The 23075-nt window shown below is 33.4% G+C and overlaps 1 protein-coding gene across 5 annotated transcripts in view; it reads left to right on the top strand.

The window, feature by feature from the left end:
- Window positions 1-23075, top strand: part of LOC128865189 (polypeptide N-acetylgalactosaminyltransferase 5) — a 113526-nt gene that overhangs the window by 87043 nt on the left and 3408 nt on the right. For 4 of the 5 annotated variants that reach the window (XM_054105282.1, XM_054105286.1, XM_054105285.1 and 1 more), the window contains exons 3-10: window positions 1450-1796; window positions 1961-2127; window positions 2283-2404; window positions 2487-2683; window positions 4903-5080; window positions 14407-14587; window positions 19947-20086; window positions 20163-20396. In XM_054105282.1, the coding sequence (XP_053961257.1) occupies window positions 1450-1796; window positions 1961-2127; window positions 2283-2404; window positions 2487-2683; window positions 4903-5080; window positions 14407-14587; window positions 19947-20086; window positions 20163-20396 (1566 nt within the window). Of the gene's footprint in view, window positions 1-1449; window positions 1797-1960; window positions 2128-2282; window positions 2405-2486; window positions 2684-4902; window positions 5081-5326; window positions 5508-14406; window positions 14588-19946; window positions 20087-20162; window positions 20397-23075 lie in introns of all 5 variants that reach the window. The other variant, XM_054105284.1, reaches the window with a different exon arrangement.

Below are 23075 nucleotides of genomic sequence, written 5' to 3' on the forward strand. Positions count from 1 at the left end.
TCTACTTTAACAGCTTATCATCTAAGTATTGTTCAATAAAAAACTTACACTTATTTATAAAACTCCTTGGTACGATTTGTTGCAGACCAGGCTTTGCAGAAAATTTAAACGGATCTCTATTTCCTTTAATTGGTGTGTACCCAGATCTTCCATCTTACTATCATTATTGTATTCAAAGTGAGTTATACTGGAATCCGTTGAAATTTCAGGATCGCTCTCTTCATCAGTAATATATTACAATATATTAATAACAAATTTTTCATATATTTATTTATTTTTTGTTTTATTCCTGTATGGTCTCAAATTATTCTAAACATCTTGAAATTTAAGAATATGTTTCATTTTTCGCAACAATTACAATTTGAATACCCAATGGAAACTACGTTTTAGTCATGACAAGTAGATATACTCGTTGTTAACTGGTTAACAACAGCAAAGCGCTTTTTGAAGTATCGAAAGAAACCTGTTCTGTAATGTTTTTGAAGCTTTGAATAAACGTTTGCAGTCCCTTATTGATCTCGGCCAATGATTTCTTAGACGTTTATTGACCCAATTAAAAAGAATTTCGCCTGAGGCAATAGGTATTATTAACGGGTAAATGTTTGAAAAGGCAAAATTTCTGTTCTTCATAATATCCGATGTATTTACCCCAGAAGCTGCTTAAAAGTGCGCACTCCGCTCATGTGGAGAAACTCTGTCTTTACGGGAGCTAATTTCTTAAGTTATGCAACCTTCATAATGCAGATCATTCCACACGAGGAGCATTTTAAATGTCAGGAATTCGACAATGTCAAAAATTCAGGCGGATTATGGCCATATTATTATTTTTAAGTAATTTTTTATTAACGCCCCAATTTGGAGCTTCGAAGTTCAATATCTCGATTTCGGAGGCTAACTTCAAAAATCTGAGAAACTAATATTGTACTTATGACTCAATCTCTTAATCAAAATTGGGTTGACCAAAACCCAGCCGAGTGCTGTTCAGTGTAATTAATATTTTCTGAAGTTTTCCTTAAAGTTTTTGTTAATATTTTAATTTACAAATAATCCTCTACTTCTGCAAAAACTGGTGCAGAAAAATTATGATAAAAATATAACATTATAATATATATAATCAAAAAAGTCAAGGATTTTAAATGAATCGATTTCGTACGCTTTTAAATCAGTCAATGCACACTGTATTGCCGTGAATGCATTAATTCAAGCTTCTTATCATCAGCGCGGTTGCTTGCGTGCTTACATATACACATACTATATGAACATATGACAGCACAAACATTTGCACATACGTATGTCTGTTTTAATAAACGGCTTTGTAAAGGTATTTCTCACACAATCAAAAGGGAAAATAATAAATGTAAAAAGGACCATGTTTTATTAAATTTAATTTTCCATACATAAATTGCCACTTTTTTCGATGCTCATAACACTCTCTCTTTCCTCTTACAGTTGCCCGATGCACAAAAGCTCGTCGATGAGCAAAATATGGTCGATGACAGTGAAATTAACACAGAAAAGAAAATGGATGGGGATGCTGGCAGCGGAGGCAAGGGGCCGGGCGGCTTTGCGGGTGGCGGTATTTCTATGACATATCGCACCACGATATTGAAAAAATGGCACTCCGCACCGCCTGTAAGGGAGGAAAAGGGCAAGCAGGGCGAAATGGGTAAACCAGTAAAAATACCACCGGAAATGAAGGACCTGATGAAGGAGAAGTTCAAAGAGAATCAATTCAATTTACTAGCCAGTGACATGATCTCATTGAATCGTTCGCTGACTGATGTGCGACATGAGAAGTAAGTACAGTTGCAAATGCATGCCTATGGTGCATTTGGATTTTGATATTACTATGCAGAGTGTTTTCACTGCATATGTCTACTATAGTTATGTACAAATGTAAACAATTTTTTCATTTAATTTAATTTTTGTTACCACTCCATATTCGTATGTGCATTCGCAGTTGCAAGAAGAAACATTATCCATCGAAATTGCCAACAACCTCAATTGTGATAGTTTTCCACAATGAAGCGTGGTCAACGCTGCTCCGCACCGTGTGGAGTGTCATCAATCGCTCGCCACGTACGCTACTCAAAGAGATTATCCTTGTGGATGATGCCAGTGAGCGTGGTAAGCAAAAATAACCTACAAAGGAAAAAAATTAAATAACCAATGTGCCTATTTCTGTATGTATGTAAATGAGCGATTTATGCAAATAAGGAGACCTTTTTTAATTTAACATTCCTTCGCTTTCCTTTATTTCACTACATTATCATCGCACACAGATTATTTAGGTAAGAAATTGGAGGAGTATGTGGCGAATTTACCGGTGCATACGTTTGTGCTGCGAACAGAAAAGCGCTCTGGCTTGATACGCGCCCGCCTGCTTGGCGCCGAGCACGTGACGGTATACATGATTAGATACGTTTTCTATGTCTATTTGTTTATGGCGCTAACGTATTACCTTTTGTTTTTGCATTTGCTTGTAGGGTGAAGTCATCACTTTCCTGGATGCTCATTGTGAATGCGCAGAGGGTTGGCTGGAGCCGCTGTTAGCGCGAATTGTGCAAAATCGTCGCACTGTAGTGTGTCCCATCATTGATGTGATCTCCGATGAAACCTTTGAGTATATAACCGCTTCTGATTCGACGTGGGGCGGTTTCAATTGGAAGTTGAACTTTAGATGGTAAAGTAAAAATGAGGCTAAGACGATATAGTAGTGAGTTTCTGTTGTGGCCAGTTGTGTATATGTGAGCTTAAATTAATATAGGTCCTACTCGAATCAAAATGCGTATGTCGATTTCGCATATCATATTTCATACTTTTTCGCGCTATTTTTTAAATTTATCATCAGAAAGTATTATCAGAAAATCTATCAAGCGGAAAGTATTTTGCGAAAGTAACTTTTCATTTATTTACATCATTTCAAAAAACATACTTTTTTCCTTTTTACACTGCCATGGTAAACGTTTTCCAACATTAGTTTTTGAAATTATGCTGCGATTGTATGATTAGATTTTTTATTCCTCACCACTTTCGTAGAAAGTGTATTTTATTTTTACAATTTGGTTGTTCGAATATCAAAATTTCAATTAGAATATAAAGAAACAAGTAAAGCAACAACAAAAAGTGTTATGTGGATTCAACTTCTTCCTCACCGGTCAATTATTATATTAACCCTTATATAAACCCGTTTGGGTGTTTGGCCGAGCTCCTCCTCGTCCGTTGTGGCGTGCGTCTTGATGTTGTGTTACAAATGGAGAGGCCCACAGTTTTAAGCCGGCTCCGAACTGCAAATGGTTTTTATGAGAAGCTTTTTTATGGCAGAAATATACTCGGAGATTTGCCGTTGCCTGCCGAGGGGCGACCGCTATTAGAAAAACAATTTTCTTCATTTTGGTGTTTCACGGAGATTCGAACCTTAGTTCTCTCCGAATTCCGAATAGTAGTCACGCACCAATCCGTTCGGCTACAGCCGGCTCAATTAATATAGTACAGCGTTGAAAAAAAAACTGTGGAAATTGTGCGGTGGAAATAGCTCTACTTAATTATTAATAAGACATATTAAAAAAATTGAATGAATGAAAAGTTTTTATATTTTATTTTTTGTTTTTACGGATCCATATATAAAAACTAGTTGTAAAGTATAGAAAATAGTTGGAAAGCAGAAAAATTATTATCTGAGGAGAAAATATTTTGTTTGACCAAAGGAACTTACGTTTTGCTCTGTTATCGTTATATTTAATTGCATCACTCGCACTTTAATTTTGCTTTTTCACCCACTTCCGCAAAAGTTAGGTTATTTCGAAATTGCATAAAATGTTTGCGTTTTATTATTGCTAAATGTAGGTATACATATATTATGGATTAAGATAGTTTAAATTATTTTATAATACTTAAGTTGGAAATAAAATTGAATCAAGGGATTAAGAGCCGTTGGTTAATACTCAGATGTTTTATTAATAAACAGTTCTGTTTAATATGATTTCGATATAAGAATTGGAGAACATTTTTCGACCGTCCACTGATGAGTTTATGGGAACAGCTTTTGTCGGTGATGACAAAAATTACGAGCGGCAGACGATCAATTTGTTTGAAATTTTATACAGCTGGCTTAGTAATTCTTTTTTTTTTTTATATGAAAAGCCAATTATACAAAAACAAAGCCCATCGCTGCATGTAGTCACCAGAGAATGCAAAAAAATTTCTGACAGCAAAATTAACTAAAAGGGTACTTTCCTTGCCATGTGTGACACAGCTTAAGGTGTGACATTTTAATAATCCAATTTTAATTTTGCGGGATATTTTCTCAATACTATGGGTGTTGGAAATGTGTATATCACCATTGAGTAAGTAATAAGATAGAGTCACAATCACTCCATTTTTTACAAACTTGCGTATTATTACTTACTCAATGATTTCGGGTTGTTATTAATAAAATGTGTCCTAATTATTTGTGCGTGATTACAAGTAATGATAAGAAAGTGTATTTCTACCATGAAAACCATAGGTCCCTCTATTTTGTAGAACAACTCCAAGGCGTACACTACAACTTGGAGTTGCAGAAACTCGGCCCAATACCCGATAAAGTATGTACACTAAAATTTTACATCGCTAAATTGAAATTAAATAGTTCTTTGAGACGGTTTTTATTGCAAACATTAGGAATTTCTGAATTTGCATTGGTTGTTTCGGTCATTTTCATGAAACTTCTTTTGCAAAACAGAATCAAACACGTAACCTTAGAATTACCAACAGAGATGCTTCGCATGTCTTATAAATTTCTACATAAAATGCTAAAGCCCCTGGATTGATGCCGTATATTTGCCACAAAAGCTTGTAAATCTAAGAAAACAAAAGCGCTCCTCAGTACATATTTTTTTGCAATTCCCATTCTTCTTACAGGTATCGTGTTCCTCAACGTGAAATGGAGCGTCGAAATAATGATCGCACAGCGCCGCTCCGCACGCCCACCATGGCCGGTGGCCTATTTTCAATCGATAAAGATTATTTCTACGAAATCGGCTCGTACGATGAGGGTATGGATATATGGGGTGGTGAAAATTTAGAAATGTCCTTCCGGGTAAGTAACAAACTATACAACTCACACACATCACATACAAAGAATATTTATAAAATATTAAAGCTTAATTTCCAGTATAAAATTTAGCTGAACTAGTCAAAGCAAAGCAAATATGAAAACTAAGTATAATTTTAGCAGTGAAGAGCGCTTAATTGAATTTTTTTTAATAAAATTCAGTTTTTATTTTATTATTTTGCTTCAATATTGGCACTGATTTAAAACGACTTTTATACTACTACACTTTAGATATGGCAATGTGGCGGCATTTTAGAAATAATACCCTGCTCACATGTGGGTCATGTCTTCCGTGATAAATCGCCTTATACATTCCCTGGCGGTGTGTCCAAAATTGTGCTGCACAATGCGGCGCGTGTAGCCGAAGTGTGGTTGGATGAGTGGCGTGAATTTTATTATTCAATGAGCTCAGGTTCGAAATTGTGTTTTGTTCACATTCACATGCTTACTAAGTACTACCACTACTACTGCTACAACAACAACAATACATTTGTTCTAAGCTAAAAACCTCATACCAACACTAATACTACTTCTTATCACCAAATACCAATAAAATATAAACACATTTTTTTAATTTATATTTGGAATATATACCACTTGCATATATTAACTAATATAACCTTAACTTGTCTAACAAACTAAAAATGAAGTACAAATTTTTTCATCACTACATGTTATGACGATTGATTTTCTTTTGGTGCCTATTTTTCAATAATAACTTTTTCCTCACTTTATATTCCATTAATTATAATTTATTCCTGCTCCAATTCAAAATATATAAATTTTATTAATTGATGTCGTAAACACAAAAATTTTAACGATTACACTATTACACAGATGAGAAATATTTGAATTGTATTTTCTAATGATATTTGAAAATTTAATAAGAATTTAATTCAAAACACCGGAAACTTATTTGTGATCGAGTCTTAAAAGGTAAAGTTTAAGTAAAGTAAAAGCAATACATCGAATACAAGGTGGCGCAAAATTAATCATCCAATTATGTCTTTATGTCTTCGGATAATTTGTTTCTAAATGAAAAAATGATTTTGATGTTGAAAATCTTTCATTTTTGACCTTTACGTGCTCTATTGTTTGTCTGTTTGTATAGATACTGCAGCTGTCTAGTTCACGAGTGTCAAATATGATTGATGCTAAAATCATAAACATTTCGATGAGGTGATTAATTTTGTGCCACCTTGTATAACAGCTAACCTTTTTATAAAGCAACCGGTCGAATCTAACGAATACACTAACCAAATAAAAAAGATCCAGCCCACGACTGGGATGGCATTTATATCCTACCGAGGACCGTCACTCCAGCGACGTTTTAAAAACATTGCAAGCTGTGCATTATTAAAAAACAATTTAGTTATATTATTTGCAAACTTTTGAACATTTCGAATACTTAATCCTTAAATTTAATTTAAAAAATAAAATCGCCGATTTGCAATTTTTCACGAGTCAAAATATATTTTAACTGCATTGTTAGCCCTTAGCCGTTTTAAATAAAAGCATACAATTGGCTTCAGGTATTGCCATTTGAACAAGTATGGTTTGGTAGAACTCAGTATTTACGCATTGAATTATGAGCGGTGTTTAATTTTTTATTTTTTTCATGTTTGAATGTTTGCTACATTTTATTTTATACAGAGAAAATTGATTTAAAATGACAGTATAGGCTGAGTGTTTTAATCGCGATAACTCGTTATCCAAGGAACCACCAAAATTATAGGGTTAGCGCCCTATGCCCTGTGATTTCGTGTTCTAAATAAATCACTTTTGCAAACCAAAGCAAAAAATTAAAGAGATTTGCGATTTCCTACTATTTCGACAATTACGAGTTATATAGCAGTTTTATGCTTCTTTTCCATAAAAGCAGACTTAATTTCAGATAGTAGCTGTAAAGCAATTTACATATACATATACATATATACAGTCACGCCTGGATATAGTGAACTGAATTGTTTACGTTTGATTTTTTTCTTTTTGGTCGAGTACAAATCGTTTGGGGATGAAAAAAACTCTGTTCGTAATATTTAAAAGTTTCAGAATCCTAATAGATTGATAGGGCCATCATGCCTCCGAGAAAACTCCCTTCCTTAAAGAAAAATCTAAAATCATTGAAAAACTCGAAAGCTCGGGAAGCTACATCAACAATTTCAGAAATAAACAAAGAGACGCAATATTATCTCTTATCAGCCAATTTTAGTTTCCAAGAAGAAGACTCTTAGAAAAAGCGAGTATGTACATATTTATTTTAATGAGTTCTTGCATTTATGAACCTGGGTACTGTGAACAGGCCTTGCAATAATTAGTTATTTATATCCGGGCACGACTGTATATACGAGGTTCCGTGCAAAAATAACTTTTCGACTTAGTCTCCTTTTAGGCTTATAAAGGGTTTTCCAAACAGAGGTGTTATTTTGATATTCAAAGAAAAATGCTATTTTTTAACATAAATGATCGGATGTTTATTTCATTATAAAGAGGAAGGTATGCCGTTAATAGTGGAAAATAACATCAAACAAATGACCACGACCACGCTTACAGGACAATATCCTTTTCATGAAATTTATATCCATATCCATAATCGAATTGTAAAGTGGCTGCCCTATGTCCTCGATAGCCTCACGAATTCCATCTTTGAGGTCTTGATCGACCCCGAGCTATTGGCGTAGACCTTCTCTTTTACTTTCTGGCCCCAAAGAAAAAAGTCACAAGGTGCTAAATAACAAGATCTCGGTGGCCAATTGTGATCACCTCTTCGAGAGATAACACGGTCCGGAAACTTTTCCCGTAAAATATTAATAGTTTCGTTGCTTGTGTGGCACGTAGTGCCGTCTTGTTGAAAATAAACGTTGTCCAGATCAATACCATCCAATTTCGGCCATAAAAATTTGTTAATCATCTCTCGATAGCGCAATGCAATCACCAAAAACACCTGTTATTGGAAAACCCTTTACATTTTATTCAACGCTGTTCTAGTTGTTGATCCCTTCCAAATAATAGGATTTGTCTAACCCTGAAAAATAGTCTTTCTTTTCTGCAATCAAATCCTCGTTTGAATAAAATCTTTTCGCCGCCAGCCATTTCTTCAAATTGGGCAACCAATAGTAGTTGAAGAGAGCCGAGAGTTTGGAGAATAGGGGGATGTGAAATAACCCTATTTCCATTAATTTTGCCAACACTACTCCTGAAACGTTAGCTGGTGCGTTGTCGTGATGGAAAATAAGAATAAGTCGTCTTCCTCATTTCAACCGAATGCGAAACACAAAGAAATCGACCGATCTGGCTGAAACTTGGTATGTGTTCTTCCATGGGATGCTATTAACTAAACATATCCTCGGTACGCGTCAGTATTACCGTCTCTATAACTTTATACGGACCTTTCAAACAACCCTCGCATATATATATCTATTTCTATTTTATAACTTTTCATTATTTTTATCAATAGCTACATACTTTTTGCTTACTTTCTCAAAGAATGAAATTGAATTACACATTGACTAACAGCTCATAGATTGAACGAGTTTCGCCACAGGTAGACTTTGTTATCATTGCCTTGAAACCGCAGGCACGTTATCCTCTCTGTGTGACACTGATCCATTGTTTTGTTAGAAGACAATGTTCAATGGATGAACAAACAAATCTCATAGAATACCATGAAAAAAAAAGAAAGAAGAATCTCGGCTTTTATTGACCGCCTTTAGCATTCATACAGCCGAATATTGAAATAGCTTCAGAGTAGACTCAATATAATAAGGCTAAAAATCCTTTCGAAACCATCTGATCGCAAGTGACCTGTTTTGTGAGTTAGAGACTTATTTTTTTTTTTTAATCAAGTTATTCCACGTTCGTAATATATAGGAGAAGCAATAATTTTTATGAAAGAAAACGGTTATTAAAGCAACATTATTTGATCTGGTAATACAAGGTTTTCTGATAATTTACGTGAAGGCTGTACTTTGCTCGAAGATAAACATGAATCAAAATATTATTCCTTCTAATGATAGAACTGCGATGGCTTTGACACCGGAGGAAACCCGCAACAACCTTGGGATTACATCAAATTCTGCCCTTTAATTCAAAATCATTAAAACGGCCTGGCCGGAAATTTCATTAGGCTATATAAAGAATTTTTACAAATCCATTCATCAACGTATTGTAAATTTATAAACAACACAAGCTTTAAATAATAAAATAAAAAAAAATCCTACATTATAATTTTTTCTATTCAGGTGAACCAATAAATCAACCACAGTATTACAGCTACTGTTTTATTGCTGCGAAATACCGTCAGATGGAATAATATTTTGATGCATGTTTATTTTCGAGCAAATATGTTGGCTTTAATAACCGTTTTCATCCATAAAATTAGTGAGCTGGACTGTATGTACATACATCTTGATATAGTAGCCATGACCTGTTGCTTCGGTAATTTAATGTTTTTGAAATTATTCTTAACTATAATTTTGTGTAATAAAAACCTTTGCTTAGTTGAATAATTGATTAACGGAACAATTTGTTACTCAAATAAGCGTAAAGCCGTTATAAGAAGTAGTTTTAATTTAAATATTTGTTGAACTAGTCAAACCAATCGGCCTCATTGTGAATTCCTTCTGAGTAAATATTCTCACTTTGTTTTAGTTCTGCATTGTAATTTATGGAAATGATTTATTCACATAGAATTGGCGGTAGGATCGACAATATGCAAAGCGATGCGAATTTACACGAACGCGTGCACAGAAGTCCTAAAAAGTAGTATGCCAATGAAAATGTGTGGTATTTATTATCATAATAGAAATACAATTTAAATTTTCTTCTCTGGTACTTTTTTCTTAAACAAAAAATAATAATATAAATTAATATTCTTTTATGTAGTGTGTTTTTCACTATTGGCTGGCTCATATGTTTTGTTTCTCGGCTCAATTAAAAAGCGCATAATTTTTACTTTGCTGTAATTGGATATTTAAACCCTGAAATTATCATATATTATTGAATATTTTGCTTTTTTACAATTAACTAAATTGTCAATAAATTTTGTACTCATTTTTATCTTTCTTTCCCTCTTCACTCAAAACAAATTTGACTCATCGTAAACTACACAAAACCAATAAAAACAATAATGAAATAAATTAGGTCAATAAACAATATACTGTTATATTGTATTTGAACATAATTAATAAAAAAAATCATAAAACCTATAAAACATAATAACCACTCAATACATAGAAAGTACAGATATATCAAAAAAACAACACATATTCTCTTCTTTTTTGTTTTTTTTCTTAGTCCAGTAAAAAGAAGATTTAAATAAGTAATTTTAGGAGTATGCGAGTTTATGGTTTTATTATGTAAAACCCATCACTGTGAACTTAAGTTTGAGTTTTCGGGCCGCCATCTTAGAAATAAGGGTGCAACTGGTTTTTTGCGTTTATCTCGTGAATTCCGAGAGTAACGAAAATTTTGTAAGATACTTTTTTTGTAGATAATAATATTATCTACAACTTTCATTCAAAACTTTTTATTGTAAAATTAATAATAAAAAAGTGATAAACAAAATTACGCGAAAAATTAAGGGACGAATTGTTTTCAAGCTTAATAACTTTTTTTTATTGATTTTATGGAAAATATACTTCAGAGCTTTTTTATAGAGCATTCGTTTGTAAACATTTTTGTCTATAAGTTTTTTCCGCTATCTTTATTTAGTCTTATGATTTTGAGCTGCTAAGCGGAGCAACCAATACATTAGCGAAGCGCATAAGCGTACATGAATATCATTCGTTCTAAAAACTCAAACTTAATTTCACAGTGATGGGTTTTACATAATAAAACCATAAACTCGCATACTCCTAAAATTACTTACTTGGCTATTTTTTTGGTCTCTTTTTACTGGATTATCAGGTGAACATTTCACGAGTATGCCGCTAAATATGCTAATTAATGGCAATTTACATGATTTTTTTTAACCTACAATTTGGTTTGCATACCTTTTCCTGTTGTATGCAGTTTACTTGAACTAAATATTTGATTGATTTGAATTTCATTCTGGAAATGGCGAACAGGAATATACCACAAATGTAGCTAATCCATAGAATTTAACTAAAATTATTTATTAGCTAATGTTGCTAACACATCCATACGTGTAGACTGCTGTTAGGAAGGGAAAGCATTTCTGAGACGACTCGCTGGCGGTGTTTTTTCTAATTATCTACATATTCCGTGACTTTTAAGCTGGTCACACAGGGTATTTTGTTATCGATTTAAGAGTAATTTTAAGATTCTCTCGTACCGCAGCGTTACACGAAATGTAATCTTAAATATAATAGCCTCCGTACCTACTACATATTATTCATTTGCCAAGTATCATATAGGTATAAATATAAAGAAATAATATAAATAATAATGATGCTATAACGAAGCATACAAAAGTAAACTTATAAATTAAAGTAATGCTTTGTAAAAGTTTAAACCCAGGAATACGACCTGTACATTATTCTTATATATTTAATGTAAACTCCAAACATCGGCAATTTTAAATAATTTTTTTTTTATATCTACTGATCAATACTACTGCAAATGGGCAATAATAAGAATTTCTGTATATTCGTAAATACTTCATAATTAGAATGTACAACCCAGTACCGTGTCCAATAAAAGCTAGACCCTGTAACGACAACTGAGCTGTCTAAATATTCGCATTTTTTTAATTGACATTCGCTTCGCGGCCGCGGTAGCCGAATGGGTTGGTGCGCGACTACCATTCGGAAATCACAGGGCGAATCTCGGTGAAACACCAAAATTAAGAAAAACATTTTTCTAATAGCGGTCGCCTCTCGGCAGACAATGGCAAACCTCCGAGTGTATTTCTGCCAGGAAAAAGTTCCTCATAAAAATATCTGCCGTTCGGAGCCGGCTTGAAACTGTAGGTCCCTCCATTTGTGGAACAACATCAAGACGCACACCACAAATAGGAGAAGGAGCTCGGCCAAATACCCAAAAAGGGCGTACGCGCCAATTATATATAGATATATGTATTCGCTTCAAGGATTAACACATATAGGAAAACACAGGCCGTTAGCCCGAGTCGCTGGTGCCTTTTAATTACAATATTACTATTTATAGTTATATTACTAGTGAAGTCAAGTACTAAGTTCGCAGCCGCGACATTTCCCCTGCAACATGCATTTGGCATGCCGAAAAAATGTTGCTGGCAACATTGATTGTCAAAAGAAACATGACACTCATGAGCATCGTCCCAAAAGCAATTGGCAAATTATGATTATGAAAAGTATTTTCAAGCAAGTTAACATTAATATACTTATACATATATTAACACAAAAAACATATAAATATTTGCTTACACGCTTTGCGAAGACACTTCGCCTAAAAATGCCATGTCGTCGGAACTCAGGCACTTAACTTGCAGTTTTCGCTCAATTTTAAATGACTTCTACATTTTAAATAAGTGTAAAATGGCCGTTTGCTGAACTCAATGCGATAATGTGTATGCGAGTCCTTAAAAATTTTAATTCTCATATGATAGCCTGTAGACGAGCTCATGGTAGGCATTTAAATTATGTAATTATTCAAATATAGTTGCTAAGAGCTCTATTTTGAAAAAAAAGTGAAACATGAAAAAATCTAAATTCTTACATGTTTTATTTTAAAAGAATATCTAGACGCGTCTTTTGAAAACCCCTTTACTTATATACACACTTACGCTCACTAAATTAAGTCACTATATGTATTTAAAATATTCGCGGGATTTTTCGTGCTAAATTCTTTTCGTAAGTTTTTTATAAAAATATAAAAAAAAACCTTATAAATCAAAGTTGCATATACAGTAGGCATTGACTCACGACTTAGGCGGTTTTTGCTTATAACCAAAGATTATTAGTTGTCTCATTTACTCTATTTTACTTTTTTCTGATGTTGTGAATGTGATCAAAATTTAAAGTATTAGTAAGTAAATAAAAACATACAGCGTCGATAAAGTTTAGAGTTTATGGTAAATATGAGTTCCATAGGGGAATACAAAAAAGAACTGTATTTAAAAATTATTTCATACAATACAAATGAAAGGAAGTTTGAATTAATTCAATTACACTAGTTTACACCAAAAATGGTCCTCGCGCAAAAGGCGTTTTTTAAACTAATTTGAGGTCGCTGAAACCAAAAATGAATTTTTTTTTTCAAAGAACGGTTTCCGAGATATTCCCAAAAAAACCTGAAAGTGAAAATTCGTAAACTAGTTCTATTTACCTCAATTCAATTTTGCCTAATTTTATGGAGTGGAAGTTTAATTTAATTAAATTTTTTACTTCAATTCAGTTGTACCTAACTAAATTCAATTTAATTTATTTTTTATTTAATTTTATTTGATTTGGTTTGATTTTCATTAGGTGTTTTCAAATTAAATAAATTTTAATGCAAATAACTAATATAAATAATTTGTATATTTTTCCCCTTTTTATGCCTTGTATTTATATTATCCACTTGCCTTCAACCATAATTTTCTAAAGCATTGAGAACTTTGAAAAGAGAAAATGGACAACATTTCTATAGCTTTAAGATTTCAACCCCATTTAGATCCATTTATCTCAGTCCCATATAAAACAAAGCTCCGTTAATACTTGATCAAATATTTTATTATTAGATTTCGTATATTTGCTACTGCGTTAAGTATTTATTGCTATGCCTGCTAAATATATGCGTGTATGTATAGTACGCCAGCCGTATGTGGGCTAAAATCGCGCTTCATGAACCCCTACTTTCTAAAATAATCTAATTACGAAATCTAAGAAAACTGGGTAATTTTTTTTTTTGCTTCAGAAAGTCGTTCAGTTTTTCAACAAAAAACTAGTTTAAGCTTATACCAAAGTTATATTACGTGCGTTGAAAAAAAAGTTGAAATATTTTTCATAATTTCTTTTTTTTTCTCTTTTTTCTTTTGCTCACTCTCTCCCCTGCTCTAATGTTAACTATTTAAACAAATGCGTAACTAATTAACGTGTATTGCTACTATGTTGGCTAACAACAATATTAATCATGGTGCTTATAACTAATGACAACTACAAACACTACAACAACAACGACACCCAATTTCATTCATAAAATAAAAAAAAATATATATATATCTACGTATATATGAACGTAAAAATCACTTTACCACGAATCTACATTCGTTTGCGGTGAATGCAACAACACTCGTACGAGTAATTACGCTTATTTCCAACAATTGGCTGCATATTTACGCATGCGCATCTGAGTCCGCTTCATCCATATGGTTGGTTGATTTCGCTTAGGTTTGGATGTGTGGCGGCGTGCTCGAGATTGCGCCCTGTTCGCGTGTGGGTCATGTCTTTCGTAAATCTACGCCGTACACCTTCCCCGGCGGCACAACGGAAATTGTCAATCATAATAATGCGCGTCTGGTTGAAGTGTGGCTGGACGATTGGAAAGAGTTTTACTACAGCTTCTATCCAGGTTAACAACAACTAAATGCACTACAATTCTCAACATCGATAGCTCTCTATGCAATTCACGCACGATTTATTAACGAATATATAGTACATACATACATACATATGTATATATGTATAAATACATACATATGTACATTAATTAGCATATTCGTTTTAAAGTTTTTGTTTTGTTTGTTTATGGTATTTCCCACTTTTGTTTGTGCGTCTGAATTTTTGGATTTGTTTTTGCTAAACTCAGCTATTTTGGGCAATTTAGAAGAACAAAACATAACAATAACATTGAAATAAAAGCAATAAATTTCATTTTAGCAAAACCAACCACAATCACATGAAAACTCCTACGCCAAACATAGCCACCGTATATGTTTACATACCTACATACTTACCACAAGCATATGAACTAAATTCGTAAATACTTGTACACTGCATTCGCCACTCCGTTCACTTCCCCTGGACCAGAGCATGCGTGCACCGCGCTCCTCGCTACACATCTTTCTGTTCCCCTTCCCCTCACTTGTCCTGTATAGTTCACATTCTACTTTTTTATAATTTGTTTGTGCCAGTTACCAATTGTCTTCCAGTTACCAATTTGCCTCTTTATTGTTCTGTCCCCCCGCCTATGTTATTTTTCGCATTGCTGTTTTGTTACGTTTTACGTTGAATGTAACAAAGGATAAGAAAAAAGTTTTGTGTGTGTCCCGTTTTCTTGCAACTTTTTCACCCTAAGCAGTTTGTTTTGTTATTAAAGCCAGCTCGGTTAGTGCATTTTGTAATTTATTTGTTAATATTTGTTTTAAAAAATTTCCGCAAATTTAATATCTCTGTTATTTATTGTATGCAAATATGTATATATTCTATGATTTTTGCTGTTCTTTTTCATCTTTGCTTGTTTGTCATGTTTGCATTTTGGTATTTATGCTTCTTATTGTTGATTCGCTTAATTGAAATGCCTGCTTACTAGCTGTATATATGTATGAATATTTTTTAACTTAAGCACTAACACTGAAATAACGAAACTGATGAGCACAACAGAAATTAAAAAAAAAAAAACAAATACTAGAACCTTTATAGCCAATGCATATATGTATAACAGTTTTTTTTTTCTAAGACAAGTACTTTATGAAATATCAGCTGTTGTCCTAATCCTGCATTAAGTTCATGAAAGCATAACCATTTTTGAAAAGGGCTACTAAATATGACTTAGTGCAGAAATTTATAATAAATATGATGGGAGAGATAACATTATATAAAAGATCTCCAACGAAAATCTCTTATAAATCGAAATTTTAATATTGACATTTGACACGTTCGTTTGAGGTATAATTTTTTTTTTTTTTTTTTTTTTGTGGCGTATCAGGTGTCAACAATTTCAAGAAATGAGGAAGAAAAGTTTAAAATTATGGTAAATATGAAAGTATTTCTCCTTTGCGATATAGTCGACGTTTAACCTGGGTTAGGTTGGGTTGAAATGGTTGCCCATAGGGAGGGCACGCTTGAATTGAAATCTACTTTAGGAGACATCTCAGTTTTTTCATATATGTAGATTCTTAAATATTTTAAGTAATAGACATTTTTTGTGTGGCCTTCTTTCCATGATTTTCATTATATTTTTCCTCGTAGCTCTTTTTTCATCTACCGAAATAAATACCTACTCATAAAAATCCGAAGAGATTGAACTGGACTATAGCGAGTATGGTTAAGTATTTCCAGGCCATACATAGTTTAACCTACACAACATGACTCTTATGAAGAAGCGCATTGGCATGCAAATGAAGCACACCTTGAATATATTTTTGCATTTATTTCCTCAAGGAAACGTATAGTTTTTCTGAAACCGGAGCTTAGTACTTTCCCGTAATATTCTTTTTCTTTATAATCGACTAATTTCGGAATACTTAAAGACAGTTGCTGTCGTGTTTCCAGCCAAGTTTAACAGCCTGAACTGCTTCGACCCAGATTCTAGGTATTGAACCTCATCCCCAGTAACAAGTAAATTCATTCTTCTACACGCTGTTGCTTCTGCAGTGGTGTGAGTGCCTGTCCTGCGCTGGCTTTGGGCATACCAAGAGTCGTAAATGATGCTCCAAACCTTTCTGCAATTTTTCTGTCTTTTTTTTTTTGTTTTTTTTTTTTATACATCTTTCGAAATAAGTTGTTCGACATTTTAAACAATTTATGGAGCGTCCCTTTAATCGTCCAGCCTGAGTGAAGACCATCTTCAATTTCTTCGCTACTTTTTTTGAAAATAATTATTTTCCGACTAAGTTTCGTTACTAGGTGAAGTAGCAAACTAAATTTTCTCAATAGTTGATTATTTCTTCCTGATTGACTTACTCATGCGGCGTTATCCCAAGTGTAGTTGAACCTATTTGACTAAAACTTCGTAATTGATTGCTTTATTGAGCCACCAAATAGTTCTGCGTAAAATTATATTCCCTGTTCCCTGCCCAACTTCTTCAGTCCCCGAACTTTTTAAATTCAAAATGTCAAAACCTAACCACATGCGAATTAAGGCCGGCGGGCCAATTAAAAGGTCAAAAAAATCCATTTTTTTTTTCTGAAATCAATAGCTTAGATATTCAAGAACATGAGACACAAATTTGCAGAGTTAAATTCCAAGTATTTGCAGAGCTACAGAGCCGAGCGTAGTGCGGCGTCGAGCAACCGTGCGCTTATTGTTGTAGTTTGAAGCGCGTTTTCTCGGCTTTTCATTTTCACGATTTTACCTAATTTATGTACACGATTGCAAAAAAACTAAACGAGCTATCCATTTCATTCAAAATGCGTTATCTTCAGTATTGTTTTCTCTTCTATGTGAACTAAAAAAAGCATCCAAAAACTTTTTTTAAGCGACTTTTTTACCCAGTTGAAGAGTTTTTTTTTTTCCTTGAAAAACCACTTTTTTTTTCTACCTTCCCCAAAAATTCGAATTTTACGTGTTTCTCCCAATTTTCTTAGTTCACATCGAAGATAATTACATCAAAATTAATAATCTTTTTTTTTTTTTGTTTTCAGATGAAAATTGCAAGTTGTATCTTGTACAGAAGTTGGATACTTCAGTGGCAAGGCGCTCTGGGAATCTATTGATAACTCGGCTTACAATATATTGTTGGAGATTGTACAAATTTTTTGTTTTTAGTTCAAATATATATTAAACTATCCCCAAAACTTCATTTGGCTAATTGTTTTTTTTCTCATCCTACAACGCTTCGCGAAAACTACTGAATTTAGGACATCTAATTGGCCCGCCGGCCTTAAGCAAATTGACATGGCCGAAACTGAACGGTGGTCGCTCAAAATGCCTATTGAAACTCAACATATCAATATTTAGAAAAACTTACTTCAAAAATAAAGAAGTATATTTATCTTGTAATGGCGGCCGCCATAGCCGACTACCATTCGGGATTGAGAGAGAACGTAGGTTCGAATCTCGGTGAAACACCAAAATGAAGAAAAAGTTTTTCCTAATAGCGGTCGCCCCTCGGCAGGCAATGGCAAACCTTCAAGTGTATTTCTGGCCTTGAAAAAGTTCCTCATACAAAAATATCTGCCGTTCGGGGACGGCTTGAACTTGTAGGTCCCCCCATTTGTAGAGCAACATCAAGACGCACACCACAAACAGGAAGAGGAGCTCGGCCAAACACCCAAAAAGGGTGTACGCGCCAATTATAAATATTTATCTTTATTCTATTACAAAAATATGTAAGTGTGAAAAAGCTACATTAAACGAGTACCATTAAAAACATGAATAAAATTACGAATGCTCTTTTTAAATATACTGTAATAGAATTAACAAATTTACTATAATTTTTTGAAAAAAAAAAACAATTTTAATTTCAAGCTGATATCAACAACATTCGCACAATTTGCTTAAACCATTGCCAAATTTTTAATAATCAAGCATTTTCAAGTTGAGAATTTTCTATTCTGCACTTGGTAAAAAAATTATTGCCATAGAAATGGCCATTTTTTTTTCAAAACATCTCGAAATACTATTCTAATAGTTTCCCTATCTATCAGTAGCTTTCAAGTGGCTATGGGCATGGGTATCAACGCTTTATCCGATTGAGTAGTTTGGGCTGCACCCTTTCTGGCAAGTTCATCTGCTACACAGTTTACTGTCAGTTTTCTATGACCTGGCACCCAAATAAGGTTTGCATTGAAATACCGGGATAAGTCATTTAAGAGTTTATAACATTCTATGACTGTTTTCGAGGAATGTGTTTTGACCTCTAGTGCTTTTATTGCTGCCTGGCTGTCTGAATAAATGACGACTTTCCGGGTGGATAATACTCTTGTATTTATCGCTGTAAATCCTTCCTTAATAGCAGTGACTTCCGCTTGAAATACACTACAGTGATCGGGTAGGCGGAATGATGCTTTATCTCCAGTTTCTCAGAGTAGACCCTCCAGCTGCTTTGTTACCTAATTTTGAGCCATCTGTATAGATAGTTATTTAATTTTTATTTTCAATATGGCCGTTATCCCAATCTTCTTTCGAAGCAAACATTAACATAAAAGATTAATTTAAATGAATATGCCCTTAATATTACAAAAGACTAGAAATACAGAAATGTGTGACCCTTTGGCTAGAAAGCCAAAGGCCACAGTAAGTAGACAGTGCTTTAGCTACGAGTATTAAGTGCAATAACCCTTTAGTTTCAAATAAGAAAATAAGTTAATGTTAGACATATTCGTAAAATCGAAACATTTGTATAATCGTTATGACACATTTTTTCCTTTTTGTGTCTATGTGAACAATACCCAAACCCAAAGAAAGTTACGGTTTTCCAAATATAAAATATTTTAAATTGAAGACTTCTACTAAAATATTTCGAAAAATAATTAATACTTTCGTGATTATGCCAGATATACTAAGAATTGGCATTCAAAGTTATATTTTATTTTGTTTTTATATTTATTTATGTTGGGTAATTAAAAGAAAAAAAGTATTACATATTTAGATAAAATTTTTTAAGTATGTTTTTTATATCATTGGCTATTTAGTTTGACACTCATGTAAAAAGTTATCACATACATACATGCATATATATGTACTATGTAGACCAACCATGTTATATAATAGCATACCATTTGTAGAAAAAAATTTTCATAATTATTGTCAGAAATGTAATCATGAATGTTACACCAATACATGCACACATCATGCACCTCCATTAAATTTCACGTAGCACTAATTCTACTCACATATCCACTCATATTTATGTCCTGGAATATCTTTTCTTTCCTTCTCATTTAATGGAGAAAAAATATATACTTTGATTAATATTCGGTTATTTTCTTTTATTTTTAAAATTCCCGGTTTCATTTCAACCAAATAAAAAATAATAATATAACAGGGGCACGCAAAGCTATCGCTGGTGATGTGAGTGATCGTCGCGCGCTACGTGAACGACTTAAATGTAAAAGCTTCCGTTGGTATTTGGAAAATATTTATCCGGAGAGTTTGATGCCATTGGACTATTACTACTTGGGGGAGGTAAGAGGGAAAATAATATATGTATGTTTTGTTTAAAATATTTAATGGAGCTTTATCTTTTTACACTCACTAACAGATTCGTAACGGCGAAACGGAAACGTGTCTCGACACGATGGGCCGCAAGTATGGTGAGAAGATAGGCGTTAGCTATTGCCACGGGCTGGGTGGCAATCAGGTATTTGCCTATACAAAACGACAGCAGATCATGTCGGATGATCTATGCTTAGACGCAGCGAATCCGATGGGTCCGGTGAATATGGTACGTTGCCATAATATGGGTGGCAATCAGGAATGGGTTTATGATGCTGAGGTGAGTAAATTAATTTTTAAAAATGTTATTAATATTATCATTTAAATAAAGGTATGAATACTAGCACTAAAAATTTATTTCAACATTAAATAATGTTAGTATCTTCCTTCAAATTGGGTTATAAGAGAACGATATGCTTTGGCGATTCGATTTTGTCGGTTTCCACAAGTGATTGACTTTACCCCAAGTTGGACTTTGCACAAAATTTCAATCCAATTTTACCCAGCCGCCGGAAATATAGACGATGAATTAGCTGAAACTATCTCACATTCATAATATTTAGAGCCTAGTGCAATATATGTCTTTAAGATAATTAGCCATTAGGTTCCTTGATGCCAGGAATGAAGTTTGAGTCCGGCTGGATTGCACAGTACCTCCCTGCTGTTTAATGTTCTTCTCTATATATACCAAGACGTCAACAAATTCTTAGCTCAGACCTAATTAGGTAGTTCGTCACTTATCATCAGCTATTGAAATGAAGCCCCTAATCAGTCGTAACTGCAGTTTGCGCTTAACTATAGTGGAAAATCGAAATTCCAATGTAATTATTGTTGAATCGGCGCTCGTAAACTCCCTTTCGCAACAGAGTTAACTCAGCTTTGCTGGAAAATGTTACGTTACTAGTAATAGACGTAACTAAATCAACAACTTTTTCTTTTCTTTTGTTTTCAAATAAATAATGTGCCCCGTACTAAAAGAAGTAGATACTCTCATTACTTCGAAATAACATATCGCACTTGTTACGTTAAAGCGTAACAACTCAAAATCTGAACATTTTCAGTAGAGACGAAAAACTGTTTCCGTAAATATTAATAATATATTACAAGGAAAAAAAGAGGTTGTTTGTAAAGTCGGTTTACTGACGATAGTTTAACGTGACAACGTCATAAGAAAATTTTATGGAATGGTTGCAATTTTCAAAACAAAATTTAAATTTTATTTGTTTGATAGATATTTTGTATGGATATAGAGGAGGAGGTAAATGGAATTGCAATGGAATAGGTCAAGTTACATTTACACAAACGTGAAAAATGACGAAACATTTATCAAATTCATGAAAGATATCTTCAATTTCGATTGTGCATCAGACGTTAATAAGTCAACAACACTAAGAGGCACCATCATCGATTTGCCTTTTACACTTACACTTGAAACACTCCCTTTCATTTCCTACTTTTTCTATCATCGTCCTATTCTCAACAGAGAAATGGTTCATTACCATACAAATGCGCATATACATACATATACATACATATATATATATGCTCACTCAAGTAGGACAGAGCCAGATGTCGAACGTTGCCGAACGCGGGGGCCGATTGTGCTCTTTGTCGTTCGTTCCGCGCTCTCGCTTGCAGTTCAAGCACATTAGCTTACATTTGCTTGCGTACGGAATAGATTCGTATATTTGATATGTCCATATGATTTGTATGCATCTTTACATATAGATTTGTTCTTTTTGAAAATTGCGCGAAATTGTATATGTATATGCATGTTTATATACATATATTAGTATACAACATATCTTATAAGGTATATGGTAAATATTACCATACATTTTTTTCTTCATATATAATAAAAAAATTAATAATAATAACATTAAAACAACAGGTATTATTAACAAACTTGGTTTTATTTTAAATTCTTCAAGTAAATCAAATTAATAATAATCAATAAGAAGGCATATGCAAATACAAATACGTGAATTTATATATGTACATATGCGCATATACATACATATATACGCTCACTTAAGTAGGAGAGAGCAAGATGTCGAACGTTGCCGTTCGTTTGCTTTGTTTGCTTTGTCGTTCGTTCCGCGCTTTCGCTTGCAGTTCATTCAATGCAATGAGCAAGGTAACACTAATGAGCAAGGTAACGACACATTTTTTCGTGCGTGCAGCCTGTTAAATCGAATTATAAGACGTTATCACGTCAAAAAATGTAATTGCACGAAAATATCATTAAAAACAATATAACGGTTGTTTAAATTCTTATTTGTTTAGTAGTTGCGTTAAAATAACAAATTTTTGAGTTGTTACTCTTTTCCTGAAATTTTTTTATACACTTAGGGGTGTTATTTCGAGTTGTCTCTGTTTAACTGAAAACATAACACGTAACTTAAACAAACTTAAAAAACCCGTTTGGTTGCAAACAGGCACAATTCAAAATGTTACACTTTATATGACACAAATTTGTTCAAACACTTGGAGACAACTAAAAATGTAACTCTTTAGTTGAGACAAAAGAAGCCATTCTGAAAACAAAGAGAGTCATAACGGTTTTTTTAACGAAAGACTAGACAAACCACTGAACGATTTTTACAGTGGGTAGAGATGACCACTGTACATTGTTTTCTTGCAAAAAAACTAAAATTTGGAAATTTTGAGTTGTTACGCTTTAACGTAACAAGTGCGATATGTTAAAAAAGCAAACAACAACATAAATCTAGCATTCCATATAGTCCTCTCTACATAAAAATGTAGTACAAAGCGCTACAGTAGCCAACAAAGCTTGCATGTACTAGGCTGTTTAATAAGTTTTGCGGTTCGATAAGAAAAACACAATTTTATGTTTTGTTATTCAGTATAGTCTCCCCGAACATCAATACACTTGTTCCTACGAGATTCCAATTTATGATTTCTATCCCCGAACAACTGTTATGACCTCATCATTTGA

Source organism: Anastrepha ludens, chromosome 5 (genome assembly GCF_028408465.1).
Source record: "Anastrepha ludens isolate Willacy chromosome 5, idAnaLude1.1, whole genome shotgun sequence".
Taxonomy (NCBI): Eukaryota; Metazoa; Arthropoda; class Insecta; order Diptera; family Tephritidae; genus Anastrepha; species Anastrepha ludens.